Below are 20,963 nucleotides of genomic sequence, written 5' to 3'. Positions count from 1 at the left end.
AAAATAGGTTCTCACCATAACTGATTTGATTTATCCTGTTTCAGGCCAAGCTTTAGCTAAAAGCAGTGATAAGATACAAGCTGGGAGTGGTACATACCTAAGACATGGATACATTTACTCAAGTCTGGTTGGAAAAGTCCATCTAACAAAGGGTCCTGTAACTGATGTAAGTTAAAAGTCTCTGTTACTGGAGGAGACCCTGTTACCGAATTGTTATTGATATGGTACTGTTACTCAATCAAGTCGAAGCAGATAACAGATTAATAAAAGCAGAACTTCATGCTTGTAGAAAAAAGACACAGTTCAGACATAACATATCTTCTATTTTAAAAGCTGATGCTAGTTATGCTAGTTTAGTCGACCTATGACCAGGATCATTACTCCCTGTGATTTATGACCTATTTAGGTAAATTTTGCTTCCTTCAGTGATACTTTTGATGATCCAGCAAAAGAGGGGATTTTTTTTCAAAAATTATAGTTTTTCGAACTCTTCTTTGGTTCGTTTTTCTATTCCTAAGAAATTTCCACTAAGACTTCAGTCACCCCCAGGGGTGGGTCCAGGAGTCTACCCCCCCCCCCCCAACCGTAGATTTTTCTGGTGCCCTCATTTTTTTTATCTCTTTTTTGCTCCTTTTCTTAAATAAACTTGTCAATTTTGTCAATTGTTGGCGCCCTTGTCTCATTTGGCCCCCACCCAAGATTTTGCTCTAGATCCGCTTTCGGTCATTTCATAAGGCTTCTTTTTCACCCAGAAGGTGGGAAATGTCAATACTATAGTTACACGCCTTAAGTTAGCTCTATTATTCTTAGTTATGGCGGTTCTTCTTTTTTGTAGAGATTCCATTCTCTAGCAGTATCTATTAGATTGGTTTAGTTAGATTTTATTTGGAGGTAAAATTAGAAGGTCTTCAATATTGTATGTGTCAATAGGTAATAGGCCTACTTCGAAAATAAAACGAAGATTTATTGCTCTGCTGAACTTAATAAAATATAGTGAAAGAGAAACTAATGTATTAGAAAAAAACGAAAAAAGTGGTTAAAAATACGGAACCTTAATGAATTCATTTCTTCGAAAACTAACAGCTTTTTCAATAGCAGGAAAAACATAGTAAATAGCCTACTTGTGATAATTGAGATATGGTCGGAAGGTCATACTTTGGCTAAAAATGCGTAAAAATATGCACCAAAATATGAAAATGTACAAAAAATGTCTATCAATTACAAATAGTGCTTGTTATTTAAGATTATCTGCTCTTTCGGGAGAAATATTAGCTGTTGAATTCAGACATCATGGTAAGTAAGTCGTGATATTTAAACTCCAACCAGGTAGAAATTAGAACATAAAATATGGGCAGTCATCTCCTTTTATAACGAAATTAAACATAAAAAGACCACCATTAAATACGACAACACTGCCTCTAAAGCCCTGAATACGCTAGAGTGTCTTTTTACTTTACTGAAAACTAAATAGATTGCCGAAGTTGAAAGTCTGTTTAGATATATGATTTTCTTTCCATTTATCAGAAATGGATTTTTACCACAAATGTGTTGATACTGCCCCTCAAATCCTCCAAAGAAGTCCAGGTTGCTTGTGCTTTATTTAATACTAAATAAATACGTAAAAATAAAGGTTCGATTTCGCCAACGGATTTTTCATATACTTGAAAAGAAGGGATTGAAAAGGAAAAAAAAATCTTTAGCAGAATTCCATATTAGAATAACAAGAATAGTACTGATAATTGCAATTGTACTGATAGGAAAAAAAGGAATTTGGAGAAAATAGTGAAAAAACGAAGAAAATAATTTTTTGAAGCTTTTTAACGTTATGATATCTAATATAATTTTACGATATCTAATTCTCAATGAAACGCGTTGAGATTTTGTAAGTTAAGTTTTGTATGTGCCAAGTTTGATGGGCATGTTTCTAAAGGATCTTTTTCTTTGTATTGTATACGAGTGGTGTAGTATCGTCAAAATACTGGAGGGGGTGAGGGCAAAGGTGGAGCCAAGTTTCCCAAATCAAGTAAAAACCATAGTGAAAACTGAAAAGTGGGCCTTATAGTACCATAAACGCAAAGATATACTAAAGAGACTGACCTGTTTCTGTGGATGCTTGGATTATGCAGGCTTTTCTTAGTTTTGACAAGATTTTTAGAGAAACCAAATTTCAGATGGGCGGGGGGGACTGGGGGGACAAACCGAGGGTAGGAGGGGCAGTTGCTCCTCCTGCTCCATAGTAAATTGTGCCCAAGTTCTATACTAAGATACGTGCACCTTGAATGTATATTCTGTGTATTCATTATATTCTGCCCACCGGAAATCTCGATTATCTCGGTCTTTTCAATGTAATTTTGCTGACATTTGGTGTCTAATAACGCCTGATCTTGAAAATTCAGCTTATGAGAGAACAAATTGCTAGTATCAAAGAATTAACCAGAAACTGCTACCAACACTCTTTGGGTTTTTACAATAGTTGTATACCTAAGAAATGGTCAAGGGTGAATTCAAGTAATGACCTAATGGTAGCGTAATTAAGGAGAGGAAGGGAGAGAGGCTGCGGTTGGCAACATTGTTCATGGGGATGGCGCATCAAACCTCCTGAGGACTTAAAAACAAATGCATACTTTGGGTCGCTGTGGGGCAAAACAGCATTCAAAATACCGTATCCCTCTTATGCAAGCCCCTAAAAATATTGTAGAATTGTAAAAAGGAACTCATTTTAAACAATCAAGGAATTGTTTTTTTTATGACCTATGAACTTTCAAAAAGGTGACAAAGTAATATCTGGAGAACAAATTATATTCTTAATTTAGACCTTTAAGGCTAAGTTGTGGGGATTTTGAACTAGCCAGAAGGCAATAAATGAATACTTCTAATGCTACCGCCACAGTTGCTGTAACTAATAACACTAAGGGTATTAAGATGAAACTTTTAGGGAACGTTTAGGAGTTCCAATCGAACAAAAAAACTGTATGCCTGCAGGTTTTCAAAAGGACATATAAGCAATATCATAGAGAAAACCACTCTATAAATAGCTAGAAATATCATTGAGACTTTTAAAGGATTTAATTTGGTTCAAAATTAAAATTTCTGGTGCCGTTTTTAAAAATAAACAGATATTTGAGGGCAAGCAGCCCTTCTTTCAAGCCCATTTATTTTCCAAGCACATTCAGTCAAAATTTTGAAACAACAATTTTATTTAGCATAGTAGAAGGTCAAGCAACTATGTCTTTAGGGATATTAGGCCTGTCCAACCCCCTCCCCCAAATAATGCAATTAGACCATTAGTATCAACAAGTAGCTGGTAGTACTAAGAAAAATTAAATATCATAAACATAGCCTTTTAGCTATGTTATCTTAGTAGCTATAACATCAAATAGTATATGCTTTAACTCCTTATCATAAGATTAACTTTTGAGTATGTATTTGGTAGTTAGTTTTAGAGTTTGGAACTGAAAAATAGTAAAGGGTTGATAGTTAATTCTTGCAGTGGAAACGTCTGTAATACCAACTTGATTTGGTGAGGAGGCTACATAAAGTCTTTTAATTGTTCGTGGTAGTGGAACAAAAAGAGAAGACACAAATTTTTGAATCATAGTCGCACTGAAATTGAGATATTGAGGTGGAATCGGGATTAAAATTGGTCTCACGAAAATTTTTAGCATTCTCTGATAACGACTAAAATCTCTAGCTATAAAGTGAATCACTTTGCTTTAACATGCACAAAATTTAATTAGTTTTAGATATGCTAATGGACTGTATTTTCAATTTTGAATCATCTCGAAGATAAAGAAAGTATTTGTTCTTCTGGTTTTAATCTCTAGACATGTTTCTCTTTCTATTATCTGTTATTCCTATTTTACCCCCTTTCTGTTATCAGGACATTCATATTGTATTTTTTTAGACCCATGTTGTGGAAGTATTTAGTGGTAAGGAATTGACTGTGGTTCCAAGTCCTGGGGATGTTGTTACAGTTAGAGTAAGTCTTTTTGTTTTTTATTTTCGGTGTTTGAATTTGATTTGAATCAATATGTCCTTTGAAGTTGATAGTTTTAAAAAGAAGCAAATTTTAGTATTTTACCATTTATGTTTGTAACAGTTGAAACAGCTTGGTGAAACAACTTAATAAGCGTCATACTGGAGTTTATTTAAATGTTAAATTTTATTATGGGTTGGGCTATTGAGAGCAAAGATCTGGCACAGGAGAGGGATTTCATCATGGACCTCCTCTCTTCTTTTCCTAAAAAATTTTAACTTACAATGTAAATTTCTATATTAAAAATGAAAAAATTAGCCCTTGGCCCTTCATACCTCACCACCTCCCCCTTGACGGCTCATTTTTTTTAATTTAAAAAACAAAGATAGTGTAATGGCAAAATTATGTGTAAAACTTTCAGAGAAATAACATAGATGGAATTTTTTTTTAAGTACAAAACGAGATATCTTTTACCGACCATAATTCAGTTACCAAACCTATTGCCAAAAATGATTCAGTCCTAAAGGTACGATTTTTATTATGTTTGTTATTTATGGACAACGTTCATTTCAAATAGAAAATTAGCTATTTAGAGTAGCAAGCATAGTGAAAATAGAATCTAATTGTTTAAATTGGTTAAGTAGAAAGTCACGAAAATTATATATATATATATATATATATATATATATATATATATATATATATATATATATATATACATATACATATATATATGTATATATATATATATATAAATATATATATATATATATATATATATATATATATATATATATATATATATAAATATATATATATATATATACATATATATATATATATATATATATATATATATATATATATATATATATATATATATATATATATATATATATATAAAATCTATATGTTGCTATGCAATTTTTGGTAATTGCAAGTGCCAAATTTAAGAAAAAAACTTGTGCGGACAATCAGCAAAAAATGAGGTAAGAACCTGACACCAGAGATGTTAAGAAGATGTAGCTTTGCTTTGAAGATGCCGTTGTTTTTGGGAATAAACAGGTTGTTAATGTTTGAGTGATAGAATTGAACATAGTGAATGATAGAATAAGTGAACATGGCACCAGAGGTGTTAAGAAAATGTAGCTTTCCTCTGAAGATGCACTTGTTTTTGGGAATAAACTGGCTGTTAATGTTTGAGTGATAGAATTGAACATAGTGAGTGATAGAACAAGTGAGTGATAGAACAAGTGAACATGGCACCAGAAGTGTTAAGAAGATGTAGCTTTCCTCTGAAGATGCAGTTGTTTTTGGGAATAAACTGGCTGTTAATGTTTGAGTGATAGAATTGAACATAGTGAGTGATAGAACAAGTGAACATAACCACAAAAACCTTAACACTAAAGGTGTTAAGAAGATGTTAATGTTTGAGTGATAGAATGGAACTTAGTGAGTGATAGAACAAGTGAACATGGCGCCAGAGGTGTTAAGAAGATGTGGCTTTCCTCTGAAGATGCAGTTGTTTTTGGGAATAAACAGGCTGTTAATGTTTGAGTGATAGAATTGAACATAGTGAGTGATAGAACAAGTGAGTGATAGAACAAGTGAACATGGCAACAGAGGTGTTAAGAAGATGTAGCTTTCCTGTGAAGATGCAGTTGTTTTGGGGAATAAACTGGCTGTTAATATTTGAGCGATAGAATTGAACATAGTGAATGATAGAACAAGTGAACATGGCACCAGATGTGTTAAGAAAATGTAGCTTTCCTCTGAAGATGTAGTTGTTTTTGGGAATAAACTGGCTGTTAATGTTTGAGTGATAGAATTGAACATACTGAGTGATAGAACAAGTGAGTGATAGAACAAGTGAACATGGCACCAGAGGTGTTACGAAGATGTGGCTTTCCACTGAAGATGTAGTTGTTTTTGGGAATAAACTGGCTGTTAATGTTTGAGTGGTAGAATTGAACATAGTGAGTGATAGAACAAGTGAATGATAGAACAAGTGAACATGGCACCAGAGGTGTTAAGAAGACGTGGCTTTCCTCTGAAGATGCAGTTGTTTTTGGGAATAAACTGGCTGTTAATGTTTGAGTGATAGAATTGAACATAGTGAGTGATAGAACAAGTGAATGATAGAACAAGTGAACATGGTACCAGAGGTGTTAAGAAGATGGGACATTCCTCTGAAGATGCAGTTGTTTTTGGGAATAAACTGGCTGTTAGTGTTTGAGTGATAGGATTGAACATAGTGAGTGATAGAACAAGTGAAGATGGCTCCAGAGGTGTTAAGTAGATGTGGCTTTCCTCTGAAGATGCAGTTGTTTTTGGGAATAAACTGGCTGTTAATGTTTGAGTGATGAGAATTGAACATAGTGAGTGATAGAACAAGTGAACTTGGCATCAGAGGTGTTAAGAAAATGTGGCTTTCTTCTGAAGATGCAGTTGTTTTTGGGAGTAAACTGGCTGTTAATGTTTGAGTGATAGAATTGAACATAGTGAGTGATAGAACAAGTGAGTGATAGGAACAAGTGAACATGACACCAGAGGTGTTAAGAAGATGTGGCTTTCCTCTGAAGATGCAGTTGTTTTTGGGAATAAACTGGCTGTTAATGTTTGAGTGATAGAAATGAAAATAGTGAGTTATAGAACAAGTGAGTGATAGAACAAGTGAACATGGCCCCAGAGGTGTTAAGAAGATGGGGCTTTCCTCTGAAGATGCAGTTGTTTTTGGGAATAAACTGGCTGTTAGTGTTTGAGTGATAGGATTGAACATAGTGAGTGATAGAACAAGTGAAGATGGCACCAGAGGTGTTAAGTAGATGTGGCTTTCCTCTGAAGATGCAGTTGTTTTTGGGAATAAACTGGCTGTTAATGTTTGAGTGATAGAATTGAACATAGTGAGTGATAGAACAAGTGAGTGATAGGAACAAGTGAACATGACACCAGAGGTGTTAAGAAGATGTGGCTTTCCTCTGAAGATGCAGTTGTTTTTGGGAATAAACTGGCTGTTAATGTTTGAGTGATAGAATTGAACATAGTGAGTGATAGAACAAGTGAACATGGCACCAGAGGTGTTCAGAAGATGTAGCTTTCCTCTGAAGATGCAGTTGTTTTTGGGAATAAACTGGCTGTTAATGTTTGAGTGATAGAATTGAACATAGTGAGTGATAGAACAAGTGAACATGGTACCAGAGGTGTTAAGAACATGTGGCTTTCCTCTGAAGACGTCTTTATTTTTGGGAATCAACAGGTTGTTAATGTTTGAGTGATGGAATTAAACATAGTGAGTGATAGAACAAGTGAGTGATAGAAAAAGTGAACATGGCACCAGAAGTATTAAGAAGATGTAGCTTTCCTCTGAAGATGCAGTTGTTTTTGGGAATAAACTGGCTGTTAATGTTTGAGTGATAGAATTGAACATAGTGAGTGATAGAACAAGTGAACATAACCACAAAAACCTTAACACCAAAGGTGTTAAGAAGATGTGGCTTTCCTGTGAAGATGCATTTGTTTTTTGGAAAAAAACTGGCTGTTAATGTTTGAGTGATAGAATGGAACATAGTGAGTGATAGAACAAGTGACCATGGCGCCAGAGGTGTTAAGAAGATGTGGCTTTCCTCTGAAGATGCAGTTGTTTTTGGGAATAAACTGGCTGTTAATGTTTGAGTGATAGAATTGAACATAGTGAGTGATAGAACAAGTGAGTGACAGAACAAGTGAACATGGCAACAGAGGTGTTAAGAAGATGTAGCTTTCCTCTAAAGATGCAGTTGTTTTGGGGAATAAACTGGCTGTTAATATTTGAGCGATAGAATTGAACATAGTGAATGATAGAACAAGTGAACATGGCACCAGATGTGTTAAGAAAATGTAGCTTTCCTCTGAAGATGTAGTTGTTTTTGGGAATAAACTGGCTGTTAATGTTTGAGTGATAGAATTGAACATACTGAGTGATAGAACAAGTGAGTGATAGAACAAGTGAGTGATATACAAGTGAACATGGCACCAGAGGTATATATATATATATATATATATATATATATATATATATATATATATATATATATATATATACACAAAATTTATATATTTAGATTTTGCTATTATTAATTTATTTTAAACTGTTAATCTATTGCTTTATTATCAAACTTCTTTTATTAAGTAGAGGTATTTGGGCGAATTATAGTGTTTGTTGAGTAATTCTGTCCAGAGTTTTCACTTTTATGGCGGCTTAATTTAAACCAGACATCTGACAACAGTGTTCTATCCTGTGATGCACTCTATCCTTGTTTAATCTTTGGTAGTTGAACGACAAATGACAATTTTTTGGCGTTTTTTTTCTGAAGGTTTTTTCTTAAAAATATTTTCTCACTGCCATAAAGCATTGTCTTCCTTTTTTTTTAATATTTCCGACTATGGACTCTTAAGAGTATTTTGATTTTACTGTTGATTATATTCACTGTTCAGTTAGAACTCATTCTTCTAAGTAATAAATCAACTTTTTTTTATAGATATCACAAGTGACTCAAAGATATGCAAAATGTCAAATTCTCTGCATCCGAGATGTGGAGCTGTCCGAATCATTCAGTGGTCTTTTAAGAAAAGAAGATGTTCAGGCTGAGCAAAAAGATAAGGTGGAAATGTACAAGAGTTTTAGACCCGGAGATATTGTTCTTTCCAAAGTGGTATCCTTTTTTTTCTTCTATTGTAGAGGAAAGTTGCACAGGAAAGAATTAGAAACAAAATTTGTTTCACTTAAAATGCAGTACTTATACTATTACTATCACCAACAACTCACTGTAGCTCCAAGTCGCCTGAGGATACCATAGTTGCGCCTGGTCTTCCTCCACTCTGATCTACTCAAAGCATTCATTCTTTATCTCATCCCTTGAAAATTCAATTTATCTTAAATCCTTCTCTATGATCCTTTTCTACCCCATTCAGGGACGAATTCCTTTACGTTTGCCCTCTGATGGATGGCAAAAAGTCGTGACCTGCAACGGGGAACAAGTTTGCAAAAAAAAAGAATTTATGCGCAAAGAGTAAAGGAAGACAATTTTTGTGCTTTGTGTGCCATATGCTAATGTTATTCAAGTTCTCAATTATGAAAGTATTTAGGTATTATAGTAATTAATTACAAAAATTGTAGTCACTAAAAGAAGTATTACTAGATTCAAATGTAATCAGAAGTATTTAGAGCAATCGTGTCTCCGGTAGCTAATTGAGTTAAAGTTGGCGAGTCGAGTTCAGGCCATTCTGGCAATCAAAATGGCTCGCGATTAAAGGATTAAAGCCTGACATTACACATGGAGTGAAAGGAGTTTGAACATGCTTGTTTGTATTGCAAAGATTATAATTAATCTGATCAGAGGTAAAAGATAACGGAACGCTTAGGGGCTGGGGGTGGTCACTACGAAGTTGAGAAAAAGTAAAACAGGCACACGAAAGAAAATGCAGTGATTCGAGATCGAGTAAAGGGATAAATCCTGAACGATTAGTTTCCTGAATGAGGTTTTTAGCTTTATTGTAAATCTTAGAAAGTGGTTTTAACAGAAAAGGAAATGTTCACATACATACTATTTGGCAGTGAGAACCATAAGACTGGATCAAGCGGTGAAAAAGGATTTTCAAAATTCATACAGGAAAAGTGTGTTTGAGCTTCCTTGCAATACCAAGACTCCTGCATATCTTTATTTTTGCCAAATCACATTGACACTAAGCATCGGCACTGTTTCTGTTTTTGAGAAAAACAGAAACAGAAAAAAAACAGAACAGAAACAGAAACAGGTCAAACAAAAACAGGTGACCTGTTTCTGTATTCTGTTCTGTTTTTCGAAAAAACAGAAAACAGCTGTTTTTCGAAAAAACAGAAAACAGCTGTTTTTCAAAAAAACAGCTGTTTTAACAGCTGTTTTTCCTGTTTTTTCTTACTTCATCTATTTCTAATAGGAAAGAAAACATCTTCTTGTTAAATCCTTTTAGTTACATACAGAAGATGAGCAACTTCGTGTAATTCAACGCACTAGCGTATTTTTAGGGGGGGGGGGCAAAAATTTGGCAAAATTTTTCATAAAATGCGTCCAATCGGGTGCAATTTCACCAAAAATTCTTAGGCCCGACGGCCGAATTGCATTTATTCTCAAATTCTTTGTCACTCATTTATTATAAAAGATTGTCGAAAAAAACTGACTCCAGAAGTCGAACGGATCCGTTACCTTACAGAAAAGCATCACCTTAATTAGGTTAAAAACAAGAGGCAGAAGGACAACGGAATGGAGAGGGGAGAGGGAAAAATAGCAAGACCTCTTACATTAATGACATATAGTTTTATTTTCAAGTTTCCCTTAACTTCTCCAAACATAGAATTCAGAAAGCTTTTCTGTAAGAGCCAACAGTAAGGCAAAGAAACAAAAAATTCGTCCCCTAAACCCTGCCGAAACCGGGGACGAAAATTTGTACATTTCTTTCGTTTTCTCGAGCTTGCTTGATATTACTAACATTTTTCTACATTCAATAAGAATAGCAGACTTCTACACCACGGTTGTCAAAAAATCTCTAGCCCCCACTCTTTATAGGCTACTGGTACTTACGACCTTTAGGCGGGACAAGAATATATGCCTATAGCCACTTAAGACCCCCAATCAGATGTCATATTTTATTCAGTTATCGATATAAAAATAAAAAACAAACAAAATGAAATATACCCTACTGATTCAACATTTTAAAATTTATCACTAAGAAACATTCTGGTATCCAGAGTTCTGTCGCTAGTTCTGGAACACTGCTTTCTAACAAAGTACCCAGCCACGCTGAAAGCCTGCTCACTAGGCACGCTTGTGGCGGGTACTATGAGGTGGTCCAGAGCCCAAGTTGTCAGCTCCGGAATGTGATTCTGACTCCAGAAGTCGAACGGATCCGTTACCTAGAAGAAAAGCATCACCTTAATTAGGTTAAAAACAAGAGGCAGAAGGACAACGGAATGGAGAGGGGAGAGGGAAAAATAGCAAAACCTCTTACATTAATGACATATAGTTTTATTTTCAAGTTTCCCTTAACTTCTCCAAACATAGAATTCAGAAAGCTTTTCCGTAAGAGCCAACAGTAAGGCAAAGAAACAAAAAATTCGTCCCCTAAACCCTGCCTAAACCGGGGACGAAAATTTGTACATTTCTTTCGTTTTCTCGAAAGTAAACATAACTCATAGGTATTTTTTGGACCGATGATAATCTTTTCCACCTTCTACTCATCAGTGGAGGCCAAGAATTAACTCGCCCCCTTGGGAGTTGTGATTTCAGTTGGGAGGAATGGTATGTTATGGGGATGAATGTTTGGTTACTTTACTCTAGTTTAAAATAAGCCAAATAATCATAGAATAAAATAAGTTGAAGGGTATTATTCCGACTTTCAAGCGTCTGAACACGGTCTGGATTTTTCATATCCTACAAAGAAAGCTTTGGAGCCTTTTCGTATCTCGCTGAAGGGATAGGTAACATCCCTTACTACAAAGTAACAATCGAGCAGATTCTAACCCAATATCTAGACAGATTTGGAACTGCATTTGACTTACCGAGAGCACATTTCGCCTCCGCTCTACAAGATAAACGGGAACTCTCTCCTCGTAAGCTTTGACCACATTTTCGATGTTCAGTGCAGAGGTGGAATTTGCTCTTTGCACAGAGGGCATCAGTCCTGCTTTATTCAAAAATCGGGAAAATTTATCGTTGCCATCATTAAGGCTCTAAGGTTCCTGTACACATATCTCAACTGCACTGGGCACAAAGGAATCTTGTAAGCTGCTGAGTAAACATATGAGGGGCTGTCTTGCTGCCACTTTTTCTTCTAAAGTCATTCGCTCATATGTACAAGGATCAAGATAAGCTGCACGGTGGTAGAGCTCCAACTTGAATTTAGGATTTTGCACAAAATACTTTTTAACTGCATAAGCAGCTGATCCTTCAGGCGATTCTCAAGCGGCCTCGTCGCTTCACAGAAGCTCACCAGTCCCTTGATCAGCATGTATGCTTTGCTTGAAGTGGTGTAAGTGGACCCACTAGCCAGTTCGGTGGCCTCTTCAAAAGGGCTCAAACAACTTGTTGCACATTCTAAAAGTGACCAGTCTTGTTCAGTAAGTTCAAGTTCTCTAATTTTCGCATTGCGAACATTTACATCATAAAATTTCTGTAGAGCAGATTTTCTGCGTAACGAGGAACTAATCATCACGTAAGTGCTATTCCAACACACTTTCACATCATGAGGGATGTGACCACTAAGTCCTATTTCTTTGCAAAGCCCTTGAAAGAGGTCGTGTTGAATATTTGACTTTTTTAGCAGCTTGAGTGTCCGACGCAACTTTTTGAGTGCACCATTGAGTGAGACTGAGTCTTCAATTTCGGTAAAATCATTTGCACCACTGGCCCATTCATCCCATTCAGTTTCTGTGTCGGAGTCGTACTCTTCCAAGTCATATACATCTGAAGCAGTGTCAACAATGTCTGAAACTATGATATCAGGAAGGTCATCTTCTGTCAGACCAATCTCTGAGGAACATTGTTCTCTACTAGTGCCTTGTTCGGCTTCATCTTCATCATCTGAATCACATTCCGGTGTTTGCTCTACGTCAAAATTCATTTCTCCCCAAAATTGGAGGCCATTTGTGACACTGAGGTGGAGGCAGTGTCCAAAGCAAGATGAACTTTCAATTCCACCAATTTGACAAGCTTTTATGACGTTCGAGCCAGAATCAGTTACAACACAGAACAATTTGTCTTCAATTTCAAATTTCTTCAGGGCTAATCTGATTGCTGCAAGTATATTTGCTGCTGTATGCCGAACCTTGAGACGCTTAAAGTGCAAGCTGCAACTGTGACCTACCCATTTTCCACTGACTAGCTTGGGGTAATGTACTGTCACTGCCAAGTATCCTCCCCCTGTATATGACCAGCAGTCAAATATTAGAGATACCTTTCGTGCCTGATTCATATCCAATTTCAGTTTCAACAGTTTCTTTTTCTTTGCTTGAAACACATGCCTTTCTACGGTACGACCCGATGGAGGTAAAATACCGCCTGTCAAGGAGTGTATCAGTCCACGCATGGCTTGCTTGTCAAAAATGGAAAGTGGTAACTTGTCTGCAAGTACTGTTCTTACACACTGTTTCGTCAATTTAAGTTGACTTGATCGGTTGCGCAGCATCAGAGAACGAATATCTTTAGTTCCTTTTCTAGAGAAAGAAAAATTGCTCTTTTGGTTCTTTGGCTGTTCTTCAGCTATCCCACATCCTGGCAATGAACCCTGTACTGTACGACAAACAACAGCTTCTGGGCCACTGGCAACATTATCCATGACCTGCCGTGCTCGTGCAGTAGAGGCAGATGACTGTACTTTCACCTTAATCTTATGAACATTTTCCAGGTGATTGACAAAAGTAGTTGAAGAACCTCCACTAGCCTTGATAGTCTTTTTGCAAACCTTGCAGGTGATGCTGCATTTGTCCTTCACACCATAATTAGCCCAAACTGGCTTTTTCTTTATGATTTTAGGTAAAACTTCTACCTCTTCATCAGAGGAAACATCCATGACAGTTTTGCAGTAGTACCTGAAAGTCATATGAATCAGTTTTTTTTTTTAAATTACAGACAGGCATTTTTCCTACAAAAATCCTGATACACCCAGTCAGGGTGACTAATTTTTGCATACAATGTAGTTATCGACAATGTTGTGATGATTTAAAAAAAAAATGAAAAAAAAAAAAAATCAATGTGATATTTGAATTCTGCATGTCCAATTGTGTGGTACTAGGGATAAAATAAGTCTGAGTTACAGCATAGTACAAAAAAAGGAAGAAGTTAAATGGACTTGTGCTGTATCTGGAATGAGCTGACTGATAACAATAGGCCTAGAACCCTCATGCCTACAAAAGTTCAAATAGACTTGCATAGCTGGTCTAATTTAACTATTCATAATTTTTACCTTTAGGATGCTTGCTCCAGCACACAAAATTAGACGAAGGTTAGCAAAGAAATCGAGCTTCTAGTTTAGATTTCGCTATGATTTCACCTGAATATCAAAGAAATTACTCTTCTTCTTGTTGACAAAGGACGATTTCGGTATCATGCCCGCTATATAGCGCGGCATTCGAAAAAAACAGAACAGAAACAGAAACAGGTCAAACAAAAACAGGTAGCCTGTTTCTGTTTTCTGTTCTGTTTTTTGTAAAAACAGAAATAGGCAAGAAAAAACAGAAACAGAAAACAGAAACAGTGCCGATGCTTAATTGACACTTGAAAGATAGATTTTTATCAACAAAAATGCCCCCAAAACGAATATATAGATCTTTAGACCTTTGGATTATCCCATTTGGCTGATGAATATCAGATGAATTGGGATAAGCCTGAGAAACATTTGAAAAAATAAGAAAAAGTAGACTTAGAAAATTTTAGGGTAAGATAATTTGCATCAAGCCATAAAATTACTCTCTCAAATAAATTTTTAAGATTTAGTCGAAGCTCCGATTCGCAATTTCCCGAAATGCCAAGTGTGCTGTCATCAGTAAAACAAACAAGGACATCAAAAGAAGGCGAACTATAGTTGCCACTATGGGTAAGGGAAGGCTTAGGATGACAAAGTCTACAGCAATTAATAAGTTTCTGCTTTTTACTACATAAAAAATATCATCTATATAAATCAAAAATAGTATAGACCCTAAAATTGATCCCTGTGGGAGCCAAAATTCACTTTTGAGGTTAGCAGAAAAGTGGATCAACAGAAATTAAAATGATTAAAATAAGACTAAAACCAAAAAAACACTTTTCCCGTTATACAAAAATGAGACATCTTCGATAGAAGAATTTCATGGATTAAAGGGGTTAAAGGACCGAATGACTTACGAAAATCCAGAAATATACCAACCAGAATCAATCCCGAATCTAATGCTGAATGTACAAAATTCAAAATATATGTACAATGTACATAATGAACATGCATATACAACCTTGTTTAGTTGAGTGTTTCATTCGAAAATCAAATTGAAAATCATGGAGAAAGTTTTTAGATTTTAGATAAGCAAGAAGACGAGAAGGCATAGCCTTTTCAAAGATTTTCCTAAATACTGATAAAATTGTGGTCGATAATTGGTTGGATCATTTCTTGGTTATTTTTGTTATACAAAAATTATTGTTTATATGATTATTGTTAATAAAATAATAAAATAAAATAATGATTATTGTTATACAAAACAATAATCTGAGTTCGCTTAAGAGCATCCGGGAAAAATCCACATTCAAGTGAAAGATTTACAAGTTTTGTAAGAGGCAAAACTATTGAAGGAAGAATAGATTTAACTACCTTAGAAGGAATAGGATATGACGTGTTTTTCGACCCATTAACAATTTTAGTAATTTTACTTACTGTTACTAAGTCGAGAAACATAGACTTCTGACAAGATGGCCCGAGTTAAGATCTAAAGTCAGGCTTGGGCCGAGACAAAGTAACTATAGAAGCAATATTCCTACCAATACTAACGGAGAATGGAGTGAATGCCTCTTGGAGATTAAGTTCACCCTCTACAGCTTTATCACAAATGACCAAACTCATAGGTAGAGAGTTGGTTGAAAACCAGGTTTAAATACAGAATTTGTCAAGTTGTAAATTTTACGAATATCATTGCCATATGCTGTAAAACTATTTAGATAGAGAGATTTGGCTTTTCTACACAAGGAATTATAAATATTTCGATAGATCTTGAATTGACAAAGATGAATAGCACTCACTGAATGTGTACCAGATTTACAAGCCCTCCAAACGTTATTATTCCTTCTCCGGCTTTTGAGAAGTCAGGATGTCATCCATGGGTTTCGAGGAACAATCCTTTTAGACCTGTGATTAGAAGCTGGGACCTTACAAATATTAAGAATAACCTCTTACGGTCCCATAAAAGGACTCAAATAAACAAGAAAAATATCATTGTCAAAGAAAACTCCTCAATTTTCCCTCCAACTTAAACCCAAAAAGAGATAAATCTTTCTTCCCGAACCTAATAGAATAGGAATCAAACACTTGGACCGGATTACTCATTCACTGTTTAAAGCTGAACCGGGAACATATTGGAAAACGATCAGATATATCACTAACTCAAATTAAATTTTCCTTCAAGCTAAGTGTAGAGAAAATATTGTTGACCAAAGAAGTTGTAAAATTAGTTACTCGTGTGGAGATGGATGTAGTTGGTAGAATTCCTGCGGCAAGCATGGTTGAAAGAAAATCAACTGAAGCCAAAGTCTTTGAATCCATCAAATTTGCATGAACGTCAACTATTATGATTACCTTTTGGTCTTTGTTAGAAAACTACTCGACTTTTGAACATTCGCGGCTTTTACCAAATTCTTCTAGGTAAAATTTTACAGGGGAACGGGGGGTATTTTCTTTCAAGGGATGTGTGCACTTCAAAGCGTCAATGTCTTCCCATTTAGTGCGGTTCACAATTAAAAATGAAATTTTTTGTTCGTGTGCTTGGTTTTCGAGATATTGACTTGTAACACTTTATTTGGGTCAACCTGAACGTATTTTCATAATTTATTGAACTTTCAATTTTTCAGGGATTATTCTATATTAGTTTGACGTTAATAATATAAACTTTGTTTCGAATATTTTTCCTTAGTATATAGGTTTCAATTGGAGATTCACAATCTTATTTACTAACGACAGCGGAAGATGAATTGGGTGTTGTCATCGCATATGGAGAAGGAGGTAAATATACGGATTCTTTCCCCTTTTTAAGTAACTTTTGACCCCTTTTCTTTAATTTTATACAAATTATTTATGTCATAACTAGGCAAGCCTCCTGATAATTTGTTCTTCAAAAAACTATTTCCGGGAATGCTCATTATTTACCACCTGAAAAATCATTATTATAGTCTCTGCAGCCTGGTGCATTCTTCTCGACGGTCAGTCTCCTCCCCCAACCAAAAAATTACGTTCTTTTATTATTTCTTATATAATTTATTCTTTAGCTGATTTTGACGAACTTACAACACCCCCCCCTGAAATAAAACCATGCCTTTGTGTTTAGCGTATGCCTGTATCTTAGCCCTCCGCGTGGAACTCAGGTTCTTTCCATATGAATCTAGGCATAGCAATATGCTCGTAAAACGAAATCCGGAAAAATCTAAAGATCTTTTTGATGAATAAGTTTACATGATCTGTCATAATATTGTGTTTTAGTTTTTTAGTAGTTTTTATTTTTTGTAACCGGTTTCTAAAGAAATATGTAGTTTTTTTCTATTTATTTTTATCTGTCAGAATGTTTTTCACTGTTCACTTTAAAATTGTGTCTTCAAGTTTCACTAGAAAGCTGCATTTTTTGACAAGAAAATCAATGCTTATGTCCAGCGCCATCTGTTTTAATTACTGGAACAATGATAATGGGTTCAGTGGGGCCTATGTTTGAATCTTTATGAATGTTTATGTTTGAATGTTGTTACGTTTGTTTAGTAAAAGAAATTGTGTCTTCAAGTTTCACTAGAAAGCTGCCATTTTTTTGACAAGAAAATCAATGCTTATGTCCAACGCAACCTATTTTAATTAGTAGAACAATGACAATGGGTTCAGTGGGGCTTATGAGCCTTTCGAATACAGTTTAATCATGTTTTCATGTTGCGTCTTTTAGTTTAAATTTCATTTGTTTAGTAAAGAAAAGCAGCTGTATAATCTAGTAAAAATCTATTTGGAATAATTAGACCAGATGGATTCCTCGATTGATTCATTCGTTTTTAATATTCTTATATATCACAATATTCGCTCTTGTCGATAATAATGACGATGTGACATTTGTGTTGAAGTTATGATTTAATCTCATGAATGGTTGAAATTTTCCTGAATAGAATTTAAAGAAGCCCTTAGCCTTACAATATAATAAGCCTCGAAAAATTGAACACCTTTGCAATCCCCCCCCCCAAAAAAAAAGAAATACAATGATAAAAAGGCAGTTGCAAGATGGTCTGATTAGGGTGGGTTTACCAAGCAGCTGATAATTCTTACCAGCGATATTTTTGAATAGCAGTCATAAAGTAGACATAAAGCCCCCCCTCCTTAGTTTTTGTTGTGGCTTGCCTCATTTCTTTTTTTTATTAACAAATGGGTAAGATAACTCAACATAGAAAACTCCATATGATACTAATGAAATAATGCTTAATATAATACTAACAATATCAAATTAGGTCCCGACGCATATAAGCATGTTTGGGACCACCCAAAAAAGGGACACTTTAACTACTAATACACTAATTACACTTCCTCGTAATAAAATCATCTGACTGCTCCTTCTTTCCCCCATCCCTACTAAACAGTTAATCAACATTCTAAAGATAATTTATTTTTACAGGGAACTTAAAAGGAATCCCACCCTCATACTCTATGATTCATCATACTTTCTTTCACATACCGATACTCACTTCAATCAACACACGAATCAATTTCTCTTTTAAAACTCACAAGCATGTACTCACTCCCAAGTCAATCAGTCAATCCTTGTCTACAATATTGGTTAAAACAAATGCATCTGAAAGAAGCACGGAATCCCTCAAGGGCCTTCTAACCTTTCGCTTCAGCCGGAAGCCTTTTTCAGACTTCAGGACTAATATACCTAATTGCAAATTTAGATCTGGTGGTTATTGGAACCGGCGTTCTAACTAATTCAACATTTCTAGTATTTTATGATGATTAAATCTTATCTTAAATTTTAATTTTAGATTAGAAAAAAAAATTATGCATAAACAAATTTACATAAAATTTAACCAAACCAAAAATGGTAAAATTTATAATTGCTGATACCTCGATCTTACTGAACTCTGGGACAGGTCATTGGTCAAAACTCTAACAGCTTTATTTTGTAACACCCATAGCTGATATAAATGGCTAGTGAACGTTGACGACCAAATCCATTTTGGTCCATTTTGTAACTCAATTTCTTTGATCCATGGATAGTAATTTGTGCTTCTGCCATATAACATGAACATTATTTTTTTCGGATTAACAAGCAATTTGTTCGCTCGCATCCACCTCTTGATCCTCGCCATTCCTTATTCAAACCTGCTTCTGTTTTCGCAGCCATTGTAAACTGAGTATTACCAGCAAAACTTGGAGGTATTGCTCCCACCGAGCTATCATTGTACCTTGGTGTTGACACCTGCATTTGATCATTAATGTATACAAGAAACAATAGGGTACCCAACACAGACCCCTGTGGCAGGCACCCTGTGTGCTTTATGTATCGGATTAACGACGCTTCTTAACTACTGAGGCCCTTGTGTCGGCCCTGCAGTGTTTTGCTAAAGCCGGGTTCGCTCTCTGGGTCTCGAATACAAAGCTGAGGTCAAACCTACTTTGCCACGAAAGAACCTATTTCTTTAGCTTATGTCAGCAAATGAATTCAAATAACCCCGTGTTTCCTGCCAGTCATTGCTAAGTTTAATTTTTATTCAGTAAAGAGAACTAAAAACATGATAGTTTTTTTTTATAGAATTTTAAGCCCATGAAAAGTATAAATTTTTGGTCGTAATTTTAATAAATACACTCCTTTTTTCTATGCATAAAGATTCTTTTTTGCATGAATTTCCATATTTTATAATAAATTTTAAAGTATTACGGTAACTGCTATCTATTGATTAACAATGCTTCTTGGCTGCAAAAGTCCTTGTGTTTACAGTGTGGCAGCAAGAGTAGAACTGTGGACTGTGTATTTTAAGGGAAAGATAAATTCACTGTGCAGCCACATAACTAAAAAAAAAGAAATAACAATAAAGAAAAAAACTAGCTGCCATGATTTTGCGCTCTTTTTTTGTAATTCTACTTCTTGAAGATTACCGTTAATTTTAAGTACAGACTGGAGCTTTTGGGATATAGAGCTTTATTTTGGCCTAAAGCCTCATTTAACTCTTTTAGGTGTTCCTATGGTTGCTATTGGTTGGCAAGAAATGCAGTGCCCGAAAACCTTCCAGAAAGAAAATCGCAAAGTAGCCAAAGTTGTTAGTGAACTCTTTGAATTTGAAGAATCTGTCGATAAATGATTATTAAAGTATCATCGATTTATGTATTTTTTACTATTTTTGAAATATGGTTAGAAATCATAAATAAACTAAAAATAATACTTTGCCTTGGAAAAAGATGAAGTTTTGCATTTTTTATTCGATTTTAATATGTGTTACAAATTGCACGTGCAAAACTGCCTATTCCTTAGGAATTTTATCCACCATTTTATTTAACTTTGTAAACTGAACTTGAAATACAATAGACTATCTCCCTCGCGCATGATTTCTGATTATCAAGTGTTCAAATTACAGTTTCTTTTTTAGATACGGGGTTTCTTACTCGAAAACAAAATCTAGCATTTATCAAACTTTTCCTGGCGATGCATTTTCTGTATTTGAAAAGCCATCATAAAACAAAAATGACTGTTCAAAAGTGTACAATTTTGGAAATCTCTATTTTGCTATTTAAATACATAAATTTGTCTTATAAACGAAGCTATTGCAAAAATCTTATTCATCAGTAATTCGATTTAAAATTTATATATATATAAATATATATATATATATATATATATATATATATATATATATATATATATATATATATATATATATATTCGTAAATATGATATTTCAAAAATAATGTTTATTATTAGGGCATATACTATAATAATTCATTGATAAAGTAAGCCTTGAATTCTTGTGCAGAAATTGCTGAAAGGCTTGTATGTTTGCTAGTTTCCGGCTTTTACAGATTTTCTCATGATAACAATAAAATAATAAACAAAGCAGACGGCAGATTCCCCATGCCTTTTTTCCCCAAATTCATCCAATAAAAATTTTGACATAGCCATTAAAAAAAATTCCAAGCATTAGATTAAAAAAATACGGTGTCGACACCCCCCCCCCCCCCGGCCCAGGGGAAGCGTTGTAAGTTTTTCCCTGTGGGCAAATATGCT

General features: G+C 34.9%; 2 protein-coding genes across 3 annotated transcripts; one reads left to right on the top strand and one right to left on the bottom strand.

Annotated features, from left to right (window-relative positions):
• Positions 1 to 16: 16 nt before the first annotated feature.
• On the top strand, positions 17 to 20,065 carry LOC136042447 (exosome complex component CSL4-like; the record flags this gene model as incomplete). The annotated part of the gene is made up of 5 exons (XM_065727411.1): positions 17 to 166; positions 3,905 to 3,979; positions 8,494 to 8,667; positions 16,645 to 16,726; positions 19,919 to 20,065. Coding segments are annotated over 5 exons (606 nt in total), but the record flags the coding sequence as incomplete, so codon positions are not given.
• LOC136042446 (uncharacterized) lies at positions 10,626 to 14,165 on the bottom strand. Of its 2 annotated transcripts, none has more exons than XR_010621309.1 (2): positions 13,952 to 14,165; positions 10,626 to 10,904 (listed from the first exon to the last, which is right to left on the bottom strand). XR_010621309.1 is itself a non-coding variant. In XM_065727410.1 (2 exons), exon 1 carries the CDS (start codon positions 12,959 to 12,961, stop codon positions 11,828 to 11,830), a length of 1,134 nt encoding a protein of 377 aa, XP_065583482.1. In that variant the 5' UTR covers positions 12,962 to 12,985; the 3' UTR covers positions 10,626 to 10,904; positions 11,550 to 11,827. The 2 variants fall into 2 exon arrangements, 1 of the variants encoding a protein (XP_065583482.1); XM_065727410.1 differs by lacking the exon at positions 13,952 to 14,165 and adding an exon at positions 11,550 to 12,985.
• Positions 20,066 to 20,963: the final 898 nt, after the last annotated feature.

Source organism: Artemia franciscana, unplaced genomic scaffold (assembly GCF_032884065.1).
Source record: "Artemia franciscana unplaced genomic scaffold, ASM3288406v1 Scaffold_1300, whole genome shotgun sequence".
NCBI classification, from domain to species: domain Eukaryota; kingdom Metazoa; phylum Arthropoda; class Branchiopoda; order Anostraca; family Artemiidae; genus Artemia; species Artemia franciscana.
Note: the sequence above shows the minus strand (reverse complement) of the source record. Positions and strands in the feature narration are given on the sequence as shown.

What these genes read in the sequence shown, in the direction of transcription:
- LOC136042446 (XM_065727410.1), bottom strand. Translation starts at nt 12,961, where the DNA reads ATGAATCAGGCACGAAAGGTATCTCTAATATTTGACTGCTGGTCATAT.